Here is a 19,705-nt window from a genome sequence, read left to right on the forward strand (position 1 = left end):
AACTTTTGCTCTTCAAAATGGAAATGCACTTGTACACAAATATTTATAGCCAAAACTTGAAAACAACCCAATCTTACAATAATTGGTAAATGGTAGGCAAGCACTGGTATATCCACACAATGGAATAATACTTAGCAACAGACAGGAATTAAGTACTAATGCATGTTATATGGATGAGTATCAAAGTAAGTATGCCAAGTAAAAGACATCATACAAAAAAACTACATACTGAATGATTCCATTTTGATGACACTCTAGAAAATGCAAAAGCTCTGGTGGCATAGTGGTTAAAAGCCTGGACACAAACGGTTTGGATTTTTTTTTTTTTTTAATGTAAACTCATCTATAGTGACTGAAAGTACATCAGTAGTTGGGTAGGGATTGGAAAAAGAAATTTTGCAGGGATGACAGATACGTTCATTATCTCGATTGCGGTGATTGTCAAAATTATTAAGTTATTAAGTTCTTATACTTTAAATACAGATAGTTTACTGCATATCGATTATGCCCCAAAAAAGCTGTTTTTTAAAAAAATGGAAATGCACAGGCTGTTGTATAAGTAATTCCTGAGTTGTGAGGTAATCTCCTAGTATAATAAGGGAGTGGCTTAGTAAATGGCTTTTCCAGGTGAAGAGCGTAACTATAAGCTTTACGCTCTCATCAGATACTATGGAGCCCAAGAAAACTCTACGAGAAAGGACATGTTTGCTCCTTCTCTGTGTGGCCATCTCAGTTTTGGTAAGATTTTGTCTCCTTGATTAAATCAAGGAATCTGATCTATGCTTATTAAAAAAAAAAAAAAAAAAAACCCTTGCTGTAGTCAATTCCGACTCATAGCAACTCTATAGGACAGAAAAGAACTGCCCCATAGCGTTTCCAAAGCTGTAAATCATTTCGGAAGCAGATTGCCACATCTTTCTCCCACTGAGTGGCTGGTCGGTTCAAACAGCTGACATTTTGGTTAGCAGCCAAGCACTTAACCACTGGGTCACCAGAGTTCCCATCTATGCTTACAGTCAGATACAACTGAATTTTTCTGGCTTACCTTAATTTCCAAGAAATACACTACTGCCTTTGTTCAGTCCTGTATTATCTTTTTTCTAGAATTCTCAATTAGACTAGTAAATATAGTCACATTTGCAATGGTCTCAAATGCCTTACTCATACTTCTCACCTTGACATTCAAGATCCTTCTTATTTTTTGGTAACACCCTACCCAGAATTCTACTATATTCTAACCGAACTGGACTACTCGTTATTCTCCGATCATACTACACACTTTTTCCCCTCTGAAATCAGTGATAACTCTCCTCCCTCCTATTTTTACTTCAAAAAACAACTCTACCATAAATTCCATCTTTTCTTTTATTCCCACAGTCAGATGGAATACCAGAATGTGAGTAAGTTATTTCATTGATTTTTGCTGTCAAATATTTTTACTAAGTTCAATGTTTTCAAAATAATTCATAGCTATTTCAAGAATAATTAACAATCATTTTGCCATTGCTCAAATCAATAGAAATGGGAAGATAATGGCCAGAGAGCAAAATCTGAATTGCACGTTATATATATTCACATATAAAATGTGAATCATCATAAAATGTTTAGAATCTCCTTATTATTGTATACTTACAAATGACTAAAAACATGTAAGGAATAGTCAAAAAGGAAAGGAGATTTAAAAAAGATGATGACAACTAAAAACGGCCAAATAGAAAGCATAAAAATATGTCAGAAAAAAGTCTGAATATTTCTATTACAATCAACATAAATGATCTCTCCAACTTAAAGACAAAGATTATCAGGCTCTATTTTTGAATCATGCTATTAAAAAAGCTATATGCCATTTATAAGAAATAAATTTAAAACAGAAAGGCTAGGAATATTAAAAGTAAATAGATGTTAGAATATACGCAATGTAAAAATTAACGAAAAACAGCTTAGACAAAAGAAAAGTTACATGAGTATCAAACCAAATAAACTCTACACCAAAAAGTACTGGTTCATATAAAGAAAGTAATTACATGCTAATAAAAGGTACAACTAGGAAAGTAGAACAATTTCAAACCTGCATGCACTTAGTAACAGGTTAAAAACATCTTAATAAAAACAGAAAAAATAAACAAATGCCCTATTACCATGAGGATTTTTAACAGACTTCTCACAGTAACTGACACTTTAAGTGGCCGGGAAAAAAAGGAAAATCAATGAGAATATTTAAAAAAATGATCTAATAGAAATATGTAAATTCCACTCAAACACAATAAGACATTTGCAGAAAAGACTAGGAAATAAAATCTCAAAAAATCGGTATTTTATGCATACATTCTCTCATCAAGCTCATTTAAGTTAGAAATAACAAAAAGAACTTATTTATACACACACATATAGATACACACACATGAAAACATATCTACATACATACATACACACACACTCTCTCTCGGAAAATAAAAGGCACACCTCAAAAAGCATTGCAAAGTAAAAGAATCCTCTTTCTCAAATTGAATTTCCTTCTTTTAAGTGTGCAAAAAAGCCTATCTCTAACAAAAAATTTTCATTTCTCCAGAATATTTAAGTAAAGTAATTCAGTATAATTAATCACTATTGAAAAAATTAGTATCAGCGCTAACTTATGCCCAACATTTTCTCTCCCCACTCAACTTTTCCCTCTCCAGAGGTAAGCTCTAATTGGGCAAAAACAAATCAATATATCTCACCCTTCTAGGAATAGCATTTGTGGCTCAAAGGCAGGCACATTTCAAATGCTACATAATTTTTTAATAATCAAAGCTAAGAAAAATGAAAAAGGATACGTTTTAAGTTAATGTTTTCCAAATAATCTAGGACATTATGAATAAAGGTTCGATATCCAACCTATATGTTCCTACAGTAATAGAGAGATTAAACTTCCTTCTAAGATTCTGGTTCTGTAAAGGTCTGCTGAATTTGGGATGTCAAACGAGACACTGAGAACCATCCTTCTCTTAAGACTTTTTCTATTAAAAAAAAAAAAAAAAACTCCAATCATACTAACAAGAATCTGAGTAGCAGGGGCGGGGGTTTGGGGACCATGGTTTCAGGGGACATCTAGGTCAACTGGCATAATAAAATCTATTAGGAAAACATCCTGCATCCCACCTTGGAGAGGGGCATCTGGGGTCTTAAAAGCTAGCAAGCAGCCATCTAAGATGCATCAATTGGTCTCAACCCACCCAGATCAAAGGAGAATGAAGAATACCAAGGACACAAGGTACTTATGAGCCCAAGAGACAGAAAGGGCCACATAAACCAGAGACTACATCAGCCGGAGACCAGAAGACCTAGATGATGCCTGGCTACAATGGATAACTACCCTGACAGGAAACACAACAGAGAACCCCCGAGGGAGCAGGAGAGCAGTGGGATGCAGACCCCAAATTCTCTTAAAAAGACCAGACTTAATGGTCTGACTGAGACTAGAAGGACCCCGGTGGTCATGGCCCCAGGCCTTCTGTTGGCCCAGGACAGGAACCATTCCCAAAGCCAACTCTTCAGACAGGGATTGGACTGGACAATGGGTTGGAGAGGGATGCTGGGGAGGAGTGAGCTTCTTGGAGCAGGTGGTCACTTGAGACTATGTTGGCATCTCCTGCCTGCAGGAGTTAGAAGGGAGTTAGAAGAGGGGGTTAGAAGCTGGCGAAATGAACATGAAAGAGAGAGTGGAGGGAAGGAGCGGGTTGTCTCATCAGGGGAAGAGCAACTGGGAGTATGTAGCAAGATGTGTATAAGTTTTTGTGTGAGAGACTGACTTGATTTGTAAACTTTCACTTAAAGCACAATAAATTTTTTTTTTTAAATCTGAAATGCAGAAAAAGAATAGAATAAATAGGAAACAACTTCTTAAACAAATTCTTTAATAAACTAACTGCATATTAAAAATCATAAGGCAAAACATATAATAAGGGATCCATTCCTACTGAGCTTATTTGGCTGATAAAAGCTGTAACCACTTGTTTTAGTTATCTAGTGCTCCTATAACAGAAATACCACAAGCAGATGGCTTTAACAAAGAGAAGTTTATTTCCTCATAGTAAAGCAGGCTGAAAGTCCAAATTTAGGGTGTCAGCTCCAGGGCAAGGTTTTCTCTCTCTGTCGGCCTTCTCATCAATCTTCCCCCAGACTAGGAGCTTCTCTGCACAGGGACCCCGGGTCCAAAGTACATGCTCTGCTCCCAGCACTGCTTTCTTGGTGGTATGAGGTCCCCAACTCTCCTTGCTTCCCTTTCCTTTTTATCTCTTGAGAGATAAAAGGTGGTGCTGGCCACACCATGGGAAACTCCCTTTACATTGGATTAGGGAGGTGATCATGTAAGGGTGTCACAATCCCAACCTAATGCTCTTCAACATAAAATTACAATTACAAAATGGAGGACAACCATAGAATACTGGGAATCATGGCCTGACCAAGTTGATACACACATTTTTAAACCAAAAAAAACCCCGTTGCCATCGAGTTGTTTCCGACTCAGAGAGATCCTATAGGACAGAGGACTGCCCCCCTCAGAGTTTCCAAGGAGCGCCTGGTGGATTTGAACTGCAGACCTTTTGGTTAAGTCGTAGCTCTTAATCACTATGCCATCAGGGTTTCCACACACATTTTTGGAGGGACATAATTCAATCCATGACACCACTCAAAAACTAATGAAAAATATAAACAACTAATTTAGACTACTGAAAATTCTACAGATTGCATTTTCACTTTTTCTACTGTGTTCACTATCATTTTCCTCATATAATACATTTTTCCCGTGTGTTGATAACAATATTTTTCTACCCTTAAGCTTTACTAAAGCAGTATAAAACAGCAGTTAGGAGCCTGGACCTTGGTAGCAGACTGCATAGATTCAAATTCTGACTCTACTCTTTACTAACTGTATGATCTTGGGCAAGTTATTTAAACCTCTCTGCACTTCAGTTTCCTCATCTGTAAAAGTGAGAACAATAATAATACCTGTCTCACAGGGGGCAGTGGTTAAGAGCTATGGCTGTTAACCAAAAGGCTGGCAGTTTGAATCCACCAGCTGCTCCTTGGAAATCCTATGCGGCAGTTCTACTCTGTCCTACAGAGTCACTATGAGTCGCAATCAACTCGACAGCAACAGGTCTGGTGTTTTTCCACAGGGTTGTTGTGAGTACTAAATAAGTTCATTCTCGTAAATCACTTAGATCAGTCTTTGGCATATGGTATATACTATGTAAATATCATTGGCATTATTATTAATGTGTTTATGACTATTGTTCTAAAGGAAAATCTAGTTTTATTCACATATCCAATTACAGAATCGCTAAAGTAAATAACTGACCTCATGCCAGAGTAATAGCAAGAAAGTAAATCTCTTTTATTGGACTATCCTTATATTCCTTTTTAAATAGACGATCACTGGCAAAATCTTGCTGCTGAACTCAGTTAACTGAGAATGAAAAAGATAATTTGTAAAGTCTCCTTTTACAATTAAAAAAAAAAACCCAGTTGCTGTCTGGTCAATTGGGACTCATGGCCACCTCATATATTTCAGAGTAGAAATGTGCATAGGGTTTTAAATGTCTGTGACCTTTCAGAAGTAGATCACCAAGCCTTTCTTCTGAGGTGCCTCTGGGTGGATTAAAACCTCCAACCTCTCAGTTAGTAGTCAAGCTCTAAACCATCTGTACCACTCAGGGACTCCTTCCAACTCTAGCCTCCTTTAACTTCTCTGAACTTACAAATGACTCTCAGTTTACCTAGTAAATCAACTTAAATGCTCCTAACGACCAGCTGGCAAGAACTCTCCTGACAACAACGTGAACCTTGTTATGTCCCAGTCATCATGCTCCAACCTAACCAAATAATACAGGTAAGTCCCCAGCTTATGACAGGGTTCCATTCCAAAGACTCCGTCGTAAATTGGTTCTAACGTAAGGAGAATACCTCTTTTTGTTTGTTTGTTTTCATTATTATTGCCTTTTATTATCGCTATCTTCATAAATTATAATACTGAACACCTGAGAATGATAATATCAGCAAATTACATGGTGCAACACTGTATACAGTACATATTTCTAACAAAAAAAAAAAAAGAGTCTTAAGTGCTGTTCATCATAACTCAAATACGTCATAAATCCGGGACTATCTGTAATCTACAAAGTTTACATCTGAACCAGTCTGATGGAATTACCATAAATTAAAACTACCTTTCACAAAAAACAAAGGCTATTATTTTTAAAAAGAAAAACCATTAAGTCAAAACTTCTTCATTACGATTTTTTAACACAATTATATTCAGTTAGGAAACAGCCCTTTCACTCACTGAAATATATTGCCTTATAAAGAATGAAATTTTAAGCTACCTGAATGTTCATTTAGCTTCTCAATTTAAATTCAGCAAAAAAAAAAATTCCTTATATAGTTATTATGATGATTAAAATGAAATACTGTATATTATGTACCTACCGCCTTGCCTAGGACCAGTAGTTATTTGGTAAATGTCAATGCATTAGATGTTCTAAGGAATATGGTTTGAAAAGACAAATAGAAAAAATTAACATCAAAATTTCACTTTCAACACACGTTTATACTCCAATCCTTCGAAAGAAATCACAGTTTACCATTGAGTTCACTATAAAAGGATAACTACTAGAAAGGGGGATCTAGTTTTAATTAATGCACTAGTTTTATTTTAATGCACTAAGATCTCATATTGTGGCAGCCACAAAGTCATGGGAACTTTTCAATTTGTTAACTCTGTTAAGGAAAAGTACTTTATTTCATTCAATCATAGCTGCTAAATTAAATGTCACATTAGAGATCTCTGGTGTCACTGATTATCTAAAGGAAAAGAATATCTCCCAACTCGAACACCTCTCAAATCCTGGGAAATTATCTTTTAAGCCATTTACATTTTTACACAGAGCAACCAAGCAACAGCAAACAAATAATAAGGGAAATTCTGATTTTTCGACAGCATCGCAATCAAAGAAAAGTGCTGTTACTTGGGTTATTTTGATGGAGTGTTATAATTAGTAAAAACAAACTGCACTGCAGATGACTAACATATATGCTTTTTTCCCCATTAATATTTTCTTGACTTCACCCATCTTTACTTAAAAGATGTTTATCCCATCAAGAAGTCTTTAAAAGGGGGGAAAGGAGGCTACGAAGATTATTTTGACAATGCTCAAGAGTTACCATTGGATATATATTTCCAGTTAAACAAGGGGACTGAATTCAAGAGAGGCAGAAAGTCAGAATGAACTCAAGGTGAACAGAGCGCTCTTCCAACACCTAAATCCCTCCCGAACAATTAATGTTCTTTTTTAGGAACCATGGATACACGCAACAGCCCACTCAATTTACCAACCAAATCACCTTGGTAAGTTTTTCTTTTTTCTTTTTCTTTTTTTAATGTACATAGCACTATTACAATTTCCTATTCTTCCTCTTTTCCTCTATAATGTGCGAGTATTAGAACTGGCACTGTGCTGAAGGAAAAAAATAATTACAGATACCTACCTTCCCTGGTATAAGAGCAAAAAAATGCAGAAAAAAACTTTAAAATACTTAGAATAAATGATTTAAAAAAAAAAACCCCGTTGCCGTTGAGTCTATTCCGACTCCTGGCAACTCTATAGAACAGAGAAGAACTGCCCCATAGGGTTTATAAGGAGCACCTGGTGGATCTGAACTGCCGGCCTTGTGGTTAGCAACCATAGTAGCACTTAACCACTACACCACCAGGGTTTCCAAATGACAAAAGCATTTGTAATTTAATAGAAAACTGGCCATGTATCTGTTTTCCAAAGCAACTATAACTCTTGACTGCAGAAAGAAGCATGTTACTCTACTTGTTTTGTAATCATAAAAACAACTTCTATTTTCGTCTGTCATTTTTTTTTTTTTTTAATTGTACTTTAGATGAAGGTTTACAGAGCAAACCAGTGTCTCATTAAACAATACATATATTGTTTTGTGACACTGGTTGCCAACCCCACAATATGTCAACACTCCCTTTCTCGACCTTAGGTTCCCCATTATCAGCTTTCCTGTCCCCTCCTGTCTTCTCATCCTTGCCCCTGGGCTGGTATGCCTATTTAGTCTCATTTTGTTTTATGGGCCTGTCTAATCTTTGGCTAAAGCATAAACCTCAGGAGTGACCTCATTACTGAGCTAAAAGTGTGTCCAAGGGCCATACTCTCAAGGTTTCTCCAGTCTCTGTCAGATCAGTAAGTCTGGTCTTTTTTTTTAATGAGTTAGAATTTTGTACTATATTTTTCTCCAGCTCTATCCAGGACCCTTTATTGTGATCTCTTGTCAGAGAAGTCGGTGGTGGTAGCCAGCCACCATCTAGTTGTGCTGGACTCAGTCTGGTGGAGGCTGTGGCACTTATGGTCCATTAGTCCTTCAGATCAATCTTTCCCTTGTGCCTTTGGTTTTCTTCATTCTCCCTTGCTCCAAATGGGGCGAGACCAGTGGAGTATGGCTGCACACAAGCTTTTAAGATCCCAGAGACTATTCACCAAAGTAGAATGTAGAACATTTTCTTTATAAACTGTTATACCAGTTGAGATAGATGTTCCCAAAGACCATGGTCCCCACAGCCCTTAGCCCAGGAATTTGGTCCCTCAGGGCGTTTGGATGTGTCTATGGAGCTTCCATGACCTTGCCTTCATCAAGCTGTACTGGCTTCCCCAGTACTGTGTACTGTCTTACCCTTCACGAAAGTTACCACTTATCTTTTGCCTAGTTAGTGTTTTTCCCTCTCCATCCCTTCCCTCCCTCATAACCATAAAGATTGTTTCTTTTTGTTTGTAAATCTTTTCATGAGTTTTTATAACACTGGTCTCATACAGTATTTGTCCTTTTGTAAATGACTAATTTCACTCAGCATAATGCCCTCCAGATTCATTCATGTTGTGAGATGAAAAGCATGCTGCTTTAAATTACAATTACATAGAAATGTTCAGGTTTTAGAAAGTACTTTAAAAATTTAGATTCTGTTTTTAAAAATGGAGGAAGAAAATGAAAATAGTAATTAGAAAAAGAAAACTTACCAAATATGTTAGTAGAGTGTCCTTTCCTTGCAATAGGTCTGAGTTCATTATGTCCCCATCCATATATCCTATAATTATCCCAGGCATGTTTCATCATCTGAGAAAAGAAAATTATAATCTATCAATTTAGATCATTCAAAGACTGTTATTTTTATATTTCAGGTAACTTAGGTATCCTATTACCATACATCCTTACCCACTATCCTGTATCTCCCATACCAAAACCAAACCAAACCCATTGCCGTTGAGTTGATTCCAACTCATAGCGACCCTATAGGAGAGAGCAGAGGTGTCCAATAGAGTTTCCAAGGAGCGCCTGGTGGAACCATTATGCCACCAAGGTTTCCATATCTCCCATATTCATATATTATTCCATTAACATGTTTATCACTGTGAAAATACAACATAACCCATGTTTAGCCTTGGTCTACACAACAGGAAAAAAATTATGAATGATGGACAAGTTATTTTTTGTTAGGGAGGAAAAGTGTTTGGCATTGTTTTTTTTTTTTTGGAACTGCTGTCCTTCCTTCACTGTGATTACAAGAGAGCTGTTAATCAAAGGGCACTAATTCCACCAACAATTAACTCAGCCTGGCTAGAGGGTCCCTTACCCTTAGAACAAAGGTCAGCAAACTTTTTCTTTACAGTAAATATTTTAGGCTTTACAAGCCATACAGTCTCTGTCCCACCTGCTTAACCCTGCTATTGTAACACGAAAGCTGCCCCTGGACAGTAAGTAAACAAAGGGGCATGTCTGTGTTTCAGTTAAACTTAATAGACTGTGGACTGGTTGGCAATTTGCCAACCCCTACCCGCAATAAATAAACCCACAATAGAGAGTCCTTGAGTGGTATAAACCAAAAGGTCGGAGATCAAGTCCACCCAGAGGCACCTCAGAAGAAAAGCCTGACGGACCAAACCAAAAAAACCAAACTCAGTGCCGTCAAGTCAATTCCGACTCATAGTGACCCTATAGGACAGAGTAGAACTGCCCCATACAGTTTCCAAGGAGCACCTGCTGGATTCAAACTGTTGACCCTTTGGTTAGCAGCCGTAGCACTTAACCACTGCACCACCAGGGTTTCCTGATGGACAGGCTTCTGAAAAATTAGCCATGAAAACCCTATGGTATTGAAATTGACTCGAAGGCAACTGGTTTTATTTATTTGGTTTGATCCTAGACAAACTGATTGGATACAAGTGATTCAACTAGTTCTTTCATGCATATTGATGGGAGACAATGGGAGGGATCGCTGGGAAGGATTCTCTCCTTTTGCAGTCTGAAGTCTAATACATAATCCTAGAGCTTATGAGGGCTCTCTTCCAATACTGACAACTAAATAACAAAAGGAAAAAGACGGAGACATATCATATTCCTGACAATAAAATCTGCAGACTTGAATCCAGCCAAGCCTAATGCCCTACAGTTTAGTCCCTGACATAATAAGTTATATTTTTATATCAATTAGTTTGACTTGAGTTTCTTACAACCCAAGCTTCTGAGCTATACAACAGCAGAAATAGTAAAAAAAAAAAAAAAAAAAATTTGGTTTTATATATAAGCTGAATAATATAATAGTGGTCAATGGTGTCTAAAACATCCATTCACTTAACAGCACTGTTGTTGTTAGGTGCTGTCGAGTCAGCTCTGACTCATATCAACAGTATACATAACAGAACATTACTTTGCCCAGTCCTGCACCATCCTCACAACCATTGTTATGTTTGAGCCCATTGTTGTAGCCACTGTGCCAATCCATCTTGCTGAGGGTCTCCCTCTTTTTCGCTGTCCCCCTGCTCAACCAAGCATGACGTCCTTCTCCAGCAACTGCTCAATTCCTTCTGATGACGTGTCCAAAACAAGGGAGATGAAGTCTCACTATCCTCACTTCTAAGGAGCATTCTGGCTGTTCTTTCTCAGTACACTACTCATTAAAACATTTCCCAACTTGTTTTACGTAGCCAGTATTATGGCATTCCCATGTATATGAGAAAAGAACTACACTCTATAAGGTTTTCAGTGCTGAATTTTCAGAAGTACGTCTCTAGGCGTTTCTTCCAAGACACCTCTGGGTAGACTTCAATCTCAAACTTTAGGTTAGCAGCTCATTAACCATTTGCACCACTCAGGGACTCCCTCAGACACCAAAATCAGACAAAAGACATTGCCAAGAAAACTAAAGACCAATATATTTCAAGAACACACAGGCAAAATTCCTTAACAAAAATTAGCAAAATAAAGGATAATACAACATGACCAAATGCAGTTTATCCCAGGAATATAAGACTAATATAACATTCATAAATCAGTCAATATAATTCACTATGGTAACAGAATAAGGATGAAAAATCATATAATCACCTTTATGGATACAGACAAAGTCAAATTCAATACCCATTCATGATTTAAAAAAAAAAAAAACTATCTGTAAACTATAACTACAAGGGAATGTCCTCAATCTGATAAAAAGTATCTTCAGAAAACCTACAGCTAACATCTTATTTAATGGTAAAAGGCTAAATGTTTAACCCCTAAAGTTGGGAACAAATAAGGTATCTCCATTCTCATCACTTCTTTTCACCAATGTACTGGAAATCCTAGTCAGGCCAATAAGAAAAAGGCATAAAAATCAAAAACAACAAAGGAAAAGTGCCTCTATTGACAGACAACATGACTGTACACAAGGAAAATCCTAAGAAATCTACAAAGCAGTCACTAAAACTAACAAATGAGTTCAGTAAAGTAACAGGAGACAAGTTCAGCAAACCAAGTCAACTGTATTTCTATACACTGTGATGAGCAACGTGGATGGAAATAAAAAAAAAAAATTCCATTACAGTAAGATCAAAAAACACGAAATACTGAGGAATAAATATAACAGAATATATGCAAGAACTGTAAAGTGAAAACTGCAGAACATCGCCGAGAGAAATTAAGGAAAATCTAAGTAAGTGGAAAAATATACTATTCTCATAGAATGTAAGACTCCGCTGTATTGTTAAGATGATTGCTGTTGTTGTTGTTAGATGCCGTGGAGTCAGCTCCTACTCATAGTGACCCCTAGGCACAACAGAACGCAACACTGCCCAGCCCCACGCCATCCTCACAATCATTGTTATGCTTGAGCCCATTGCCGCAGCCACTGTGTCAATCCATCTCACTGAAGGTCTTCCTCTTTTTCACTGACTGTCTACTTTACCAAGCATCATGTCCTTCTCCAAGGACTGATCCCTCCTGATAACATGTCCAAAGTATGTGAGACGTAGTCTCGCCATCCTTGCTTCTAAGGAACATTCTGGTTTTACTTCTCCCAAGACAGATTTGTTAGTTCTTTTGGCAGTCCATAGTTATATTCAATATTCTTCGCCAACACCACAATTCAAAGGTGACAATTCTTCCTTGGTCTTCATTACTCATTGTGCAGCTGTCACATGCATCTGAGGCACTGAAAACACCATGGCTTGGGTCAGGCACACCTTAGTCCTCATGGTGACATCTTTGCTTTTTAATACTGTAAAGAGATCTCTTGCAGCCAATTTGCCCAGTGCAATAATAAAGAGCTCTTAGAAAATAAAAACATGATATAATTAAAAATTTAATAGAAAAGCTAGAAAATAAAATTGAGCAAGTCTCTCAGTAGAACAAAAAGATTTAATAAACAAAAAAATAAGATCAGAAAATCAATCCAGAACATCTTAACAAATGACTAAATAGGTAGATGTTGCAAAGAGAACAGGGAAAACGGAGGAGGAGAAGTCAAAGAAATAATTAAAGAAAATTGGCTCAAACTAAAGATCGTGAGCTTCTACATTTAAAGGACCTGCCAGTCATCTAAGACAACAACAAAAAAAAAAAAAGACTCTTACTGAAATTTCAGAAAAGCAGAAAGGACAAAGAACAGATCTGAAAAGTTTACAGAGAAAAAAATGGTTCCATCTAAAAGACTGGAATTGGAAATAATGAAGAGGCAGATCACATTCCTCAGTAATAATGTTGGAAACTGGAAGACAGTGGAGCAAAGCCTTAGAAAGAATTATATTTGTAGCCAAATTATGAATCAAATCATTTAGCCTTTTAGTATTAAATTTTCTCAGATTGCTACTGGCAAATATGCTTCACCATAATGAAGGATTAAACCAAAAATAAGAAGATGGGTTTTCAAGAATAGGGGATCTGTCACCAGAGGGAGACAGGAAATTCTCAGGATTGTGATGAAGGGAATCAGCAGGATGATGCCTGTACTTCAGGTTGAGAGAAAAAAATCCAGATTATAATAGCAGGAGAATTGAGGGCTTCAGGAAGGATATGTTAGAGAATAAATTGAAACTGATAGTTTAGCTGATATGTTTGATTATATTGAGATAAATTTTGAAACTTGCATAGAAGTTGAAAGTAAATTAGTTACATTAAAACTTAGCAAACAAAAATTCTTAGAGCAACTATTAATACCAGGGAAAATAAAAGTTGAACAAAGAAGTGTAATAATATTAAACATATAGTGTTAAACAATATTGGGAGGATATGGGCTGGAGGAAGATACGTGGGGAAGTGTATATGGAGGTGGGTTGGTAGTGGTGTAAAAGAACTAATGTCTTATCTTAACTATGAAAGAAAATAGTAAATATGCAAAACTGAGGGAAAAATCAAGAAATGGCACTATAAACTCATTATTTAGAAATAATAGTGATAAATAGCAGAAAGAACAACTGAAAGCGTTTAAGCAGTTGCCTTAGGAGAGTGGGAATTGGTAGGGGGGAAGACATGGCGGGACATTCGATTTTTTTTTAATTTAATTTAACTTTATCGAGCTATCATTTACTCATAGTAAAATATGCCCATTTTAAGAGTAGAGTTTTATGAGTTTTGACAGGTGTATACACTTGTGCAGGAATGACCACAATCAAGATGTAATATTTCCATGAACCTCCAACTATGTCCTTGTGCTCCTTCCCGGTTAATCCATCCCACTCCCTGGCTCTATCCAGCCACTGATCTGCTTTTAGTTACCATAGATTAGATTTGTCTTTTCTAGAGTTTCATACAGATGGAATCATATAGTATGTACTATTTTGTGTCTGGGCTTTTGCTCAGCATAATGTTTTTGTGATAATTATGTAATTGCATATAAAGGTTTTTTTTTTTTCTGAGTAGCATTTCATTTTATGGACAGACCACAATTACCTGCTGATAAATATTTGGGACTTTTTCCAGTTTTGGGCTATTATGAACAAAGTTACTATGAACATTCATGTACAAGTCTTTGTGTAGGCACATGTTTTGGTTTTAGCTTTGACATTCAGTCTGTGATCTGTTGTGAGTTAGTTTTTTGTTCATAGTGTGCGGTAAGGGTGAGGTTCATTTATTTTCCATGTGACTATTCAGTTGTTACAGTACCATTTGTCATAAAGATTATTATTGCCATTAAATTACCTTGGTGCTTTGGTCCAAATTCACTTGATTATATGTGTTCAGTCTGTTTCTGAACTCTTACCTGTTACATTAATCTATATGCCCATTTTTAATACTATTACCACACTGTCTTGATTACTTCAACTTATAGTAAGTTTTGAAATCAAGTAAGATTTAAAAAGAACAACTTTGTTCTTTTCAAAAATTGTTTTGGCCACTCTAGGTTCTTAAACTTTCTAGAATTAGCTTTTCTATGAAAATAAAAGGCTACTGAGATTTTGACTGGGATAACATTAAATCTAGAGCTGAATTGGGACAAACTATCAGAATCAAATTGACTGGATCTGTGGAAAGAGACCACGGAAAAGCTCAGTATCATCAGTCAGAACAAGGCCAGGGACCAACCATGGATCAGACCATCAATTACTCATACGCAAGTTCAATCTGAAACCGAAGAAAATTAGAACGAGTCCATGAGAGCCAAAGTACGACCTTGAGTATATGTCACTTGAATTTGGAGACCATCTCAAGAGCAGATTTGACACACTGAACACTCATGACAAAGATTAGATGAGCTGTGGAATGACATTAAAGACATCATACATGAAAAAGCAAGAGGTCCTCTCATATAAGAAACTTCCTTAAATGTCTAGTGATCTTTGGCTTGCTCTTTATATTTAAGAATGAAGTACTTAATAATCAAAGGCTGTAAGGGAATGACCAAGATTTGTTGACTGGGCCTCATCTAAGGGAGATCCGGGGAAACTCAGGTGTCTTCTCTAGCGTTGCTATAACAGAAATACTACAAGTGGGTGGTTTTAAAGAACAGAAATTTATTTTTTCAGTTCAGGGGGCTAGAACTCTGAATTCAGGGGGCCTGCTCTAGAGGAAGGCTCTCTCCCCACTCGGGGGGAAAATCTGTGTCTCAGCTTCTCTAGTATTCTTCTGAGTTCCTTGGAGATCTCCAGGTGACATCTATCTTTCCCCCACTTGTGCTTGCTTGCTTCTTTGTCTAATCTGCTCTTTTTGTATCTCAAAAGTCTTTAAAACACACCCTACACTGATATGGCCTCATTAGCATAACAAAGAAAACCCTATTCCCAAATAAGATTCCATCCACAGGTATAGGGGTTAGGATTCCAACGTACACTTTTGGGGAACACAATTCATTCCATAACACCAGGGGTATTTCTTTGAGGAACAGTGTAGGTCTCCTTTTTTCTTGGGTCAGTCTCCCTAGAAAGAAGTACTCTTGAGAGCTAAACAGGATGAAGTGGTATCACTATTCAGAATACAGGCTTTCACTTAATTCTCAACACTGACCACCCTCTTCATTTTTTCAGAATAACCTCTGCCCTTTGCCCTCAGTCATTTCTGGTGTTCCCAGAAACCAGACCTTCTCTGATTCATCTTCTCCAAAAGGTAAACCTTTGGTCTTTTGTTGGAGTAGGGAGAACAGTAGCTATGATGCATGGGCTAGGATTGAGGATCTGGGAAGTTAAGAGCTCCTTACACAAAGTTTCAAATAATCCTTTTCCAGTTCCATCTTATACTCCTGCCTTTAGAGGTAAATGGTGCCTCAAATTCTTGAAATTTTCAAGTATTCTGTAGTTCAAATCAGCTTGCTTCTTGTTAGCTTCTCCCCCGTAGGCTTAGGTTTCAACTTTTTTTTCTACTTGCTAAATCAGTACTCATAATATTTAACAGCAGTCTACACCATATTTTTGATGTTGAGTTTCAGGAACAGTGACAATATGCTGTACAGTTAAGGATTAATTCAGCGTCTCTGGGTTGCTCAAATCCTGCATATTCTAAAGAAAAGTTTGATCCTTGCCCAGTTCTTGGGAGATAACTTCTAAGCCCTGGAATATCCTGCCTGTTAAGAGTATCTTGGTTTATCTGAGGCCTTGGACCACACCAGACAGTTTATACTAACAATGTGATTTATGGTGGGAGCCTTGGGTCATGCAGTATCAGCTTAACCTCTGTAGGGGTTGGAGAGTCATGTGAGTGCTCAGCCATGCCTATGTGACCAACACCTCCCTCTCAAAAAAAAAAAATAAATAAAAAACTGGCCACTAAAGCTCAGGTGAACCTGGTTGGCAATACTTTGTGCATGTTACACGTTGTTGCTGGGAGACTTTAAGCACTGTCTGTATGACTCCACGGCAAAAGGACAACTAGAAGCTGGCACCTGGTCTCTCCTGGACTCTGCCCTATGTGCTTTTTTCTGTTGCTGATTTCAACATGTATCCTTTTGCTGTTACAACAGCTTTGCTGATGTCTGTGAGTCCTTCTAGCAAATTATTAAACATGAGGGTGATCTGGGGGCTCCCTGAACATACATGGTTATCTATCTGAATTACATACATGAGAAAGTATTTCAATAAATTCTAATGACACCTGAAAAAAACCAGTCAGGCATTGAAAAAAAAAAACTATCAATATCTCCCCAACAATGTACAAAGAAAATACCTTAACCAGCCTGTATATAAACCAAAGAATCCAGAGGTAATATAAATTCAGTGTGTAGTTCTCTTTTGACTACATCATGGTCAAGGTCTTACAGTAATTCATAAGACCAGGCTTAAATTAATTATCTGCTAACCTTCCCTATCCATTACTAGAATATACCCAAATAGATATTTGACTATTTGAACTATATTTATTTTCCTATTTTATGATAAACAATTCTTATGAAATATTGTTGATGCTATTATACTCTCTGACAAAATCTTTTTCTTCAGAGACAGTACAACTGCAGACTCCATCCAGCTCTCGCCCAAATAGTTATAAATTCTGAATTAGCAAGATTTCTAATTAGCAAACTGTAACTGAACTATTCACACAAGATTTTCCTCCCTCTGGTGTTCTCTTTATTTCCAAGTAATTCCTAGAATAACAAATTGAAAGACTCCTGAGGCTACATCAATTTAAAGAATTTTGAGATCAATCCTTCCCCGTTCTTCAATGCACTGAGGCTCACTGGAAGGAATATGTTCTGAACCCACACAATGGTCGAGGGGTTATCATGACATGTTCATTAAAAGATGGCAGATACAATGCTAGCTCTTCAAAAACACGCTTATGGGAAGATTTGCAAAGTATCTAACACAGTTTCCTGTAACTGAACACTTAGGAAATTTCTTATTCAATGATAAATTATATATGGATCTACTTTACATTATTTATAAAATGCTGACTATCAAAAGATGTGTGAACACTGGATGAGTGATGGCACCATCCAATTAACCATCTTATATCAGTTTTTTTGGTGGTCAATAACTATATTATAATCAACATTAAGAAAACAGAGTTTTAGTCCTTACTGCCAACTTGAAAAATAAACTACAACTATGACCCAAGAACAAACAAGATCCAAGTAGTGCATAACAAAAAATAGTACAAATACATATATATATGTATATTTAAATCTAGTCAAATACAAATTCATAACCATTCCATATCACAAAGCTCAGCCTATTACCTCTTTAATTTTTTCCCTTTTCTTTCTTATGTCATTATCTTCTGGGTCTCCACCATTTATTCCTACCAGGTTGGGTATAGGGACTGGTGGCAGTGGCTTGTTTTCTTTCGTCTTCATTTCTTGGACTACCTTATTTTTCTCTGTCTGAATTTCTGCTCGGATTTCTTCTCTTGACTTCTTTAATTTTTCTTTTGCTTCTTCTAAGGCTTTCTCATGATCAGCTCGGATTTTATTTCTCAGACGTTCTTCTTCTTCCCTGTGGAAGAGCAGAAAAAAATGACTGTTAAGAGTGAGCCTTCTTAAGAATATCAACCTTTAAACATAAAACTTAAAGATTCTTCCACCAAACTCCAATGGTTATTTTCTATTCCTGCCATTAAAGGTAAAAATGCTGAGTGAGACTCAGATATGCCGAAAGAACAGGGTAAATAAAACTTGTTATAAGACAGAAAGGAAACCACAGCTGCAGAAGAGCAAACATCTTACACTGGGGAAGAAAAGGAAACTACAAAGAAAGTTACAATTTCACGGTTGAATAAGAACAGAGATAACATGTAACTTATCAGTAGGAACATAAAAAAATAGATATCAGTGAAAAACTAGATGGAGGAGTAAAAAAAAAGAATTAAGTATCACAGAGAGGACAAAAATATAAACACAGGGGCAAGAAAAGAGAGAAGGAAAAAAGATAAGGGGATGGGAAATTTTTCATTTGTTATGTAGCACATCATATGCTTCTAAAACTTCTAATTTTAGAAATAGCATAGATATTATAGTACAATGTTCCCAACTCATGTTGTCATGGCCAACTAAAACTCTCTTGAGCCCTTATTAAAAATTACAGATTCCTATTTAGTAGGTCTGTATACAACCCGGAAACCCTGGTGGCGTAGTGGTTAAGTGCTACAGCTGCTAACCAAGAGGTCGGCAGTTCGAATCCGCCAGGCGCTCCTTGGCCAGCTCTACTCTGTCCTATAGGGTCGCTATGAGTCGGAATCAACTCAAGGTCAGTGGGGTGGGTGGGTATACAACCCACTAATCTGTATTATTAAGAACTTAACCAGATGATTCTGGCATGTATACAGATTTGGAAACCACTACTGTACTAGACACCTACTGGGTTTTCTACCCAGCTCTACTTTTCTGAGAGCTCAGTGTTCTTTTTACCTCTACTCCAACCTATATGAATGAATATAGGAGTGGTGGTTACTTTCAGCCATTATTTTCCAAATCTGGTCAATAATGACAACTCTAAAAGTAAACACCTAATCCAACAATGACTAGAAACACCTCTCCAAAAATTTAATTTAATTCTGCAGATGGCTGGATTTACAACATTGCTGGTGGGAATGTAAAATGGTACAGCCACTCTGGAAAAGAGTTTGGCAGTTTCTCTTAAAAAACTTAATGCATTTATCATAGAATTCAACAATCATACTCCTGAGCATTTATCCCAGAGAAATAATGACTTATGTTCACACAAAAACCTGTACACTAAAGTTGACAGCAGCTTTATTCACAGTAGCCAAAAACTAAAACAACCTACATGTCCTTCAACAAGAAAATGGTTAAACAAGCTGCGGAATGTTCACACTACGGAATACTTGTTAGCTGCCGTGGGCTCTGACTCATAGTGAACTTATGTACAAAAGAACGAAATTCGGCCCAGTCCTGCATCATCCTCACAGTCACTGGCATGTTCAAGTCCATCATTTGCAGCTATTTTGTGCCAATTCA

At 36.9% G+C, this 19,705-nt stretch overlaps 1 protein-coding gene across 1 annotated transcript in view; it reads right to left on the bottom strand.

Annotated features, from left to right (window-relative positions):
* MAN1A2 (mannosidase alpha class 1A member 2) overlaps nt 1-19,705 on the bottom strand; it is a 236,028-nt gene that overhangs the window by 173,191 nt on the left and 43,132 nt on the right. Inside the window, exons 2-3 of the mRNA XM_064282369.1 lie at nt 17,969-18,224; nt 9,069-9,165 (exon numbers count right to left, since the gene is read on the bottom strand). Coding sequence (XP_064138439.1) covers nt 9,069-9,165; nt 17,969-18,224 — 353 coding nt within the window. The remainder of the gene's footprint in view (nt 1-9,068; nt 9,166-17,968; nt 18,225-19,705) is intronic.

Source organism: Loxodonta africana, chromosome 3 (genome assembly GCF_030014295.1).
Source record: "Loxodonta africana isolate mLoxAfr1 chromosome 3, mLoxAfr1.hap2, whole genome shotgun sequence".
Lineage (NCBI taxonomy): Eukaryota > Metazoa > Chordata > Mammalia > Proboscidea > Elephantidae > Loxodonta > Loxodonta africana.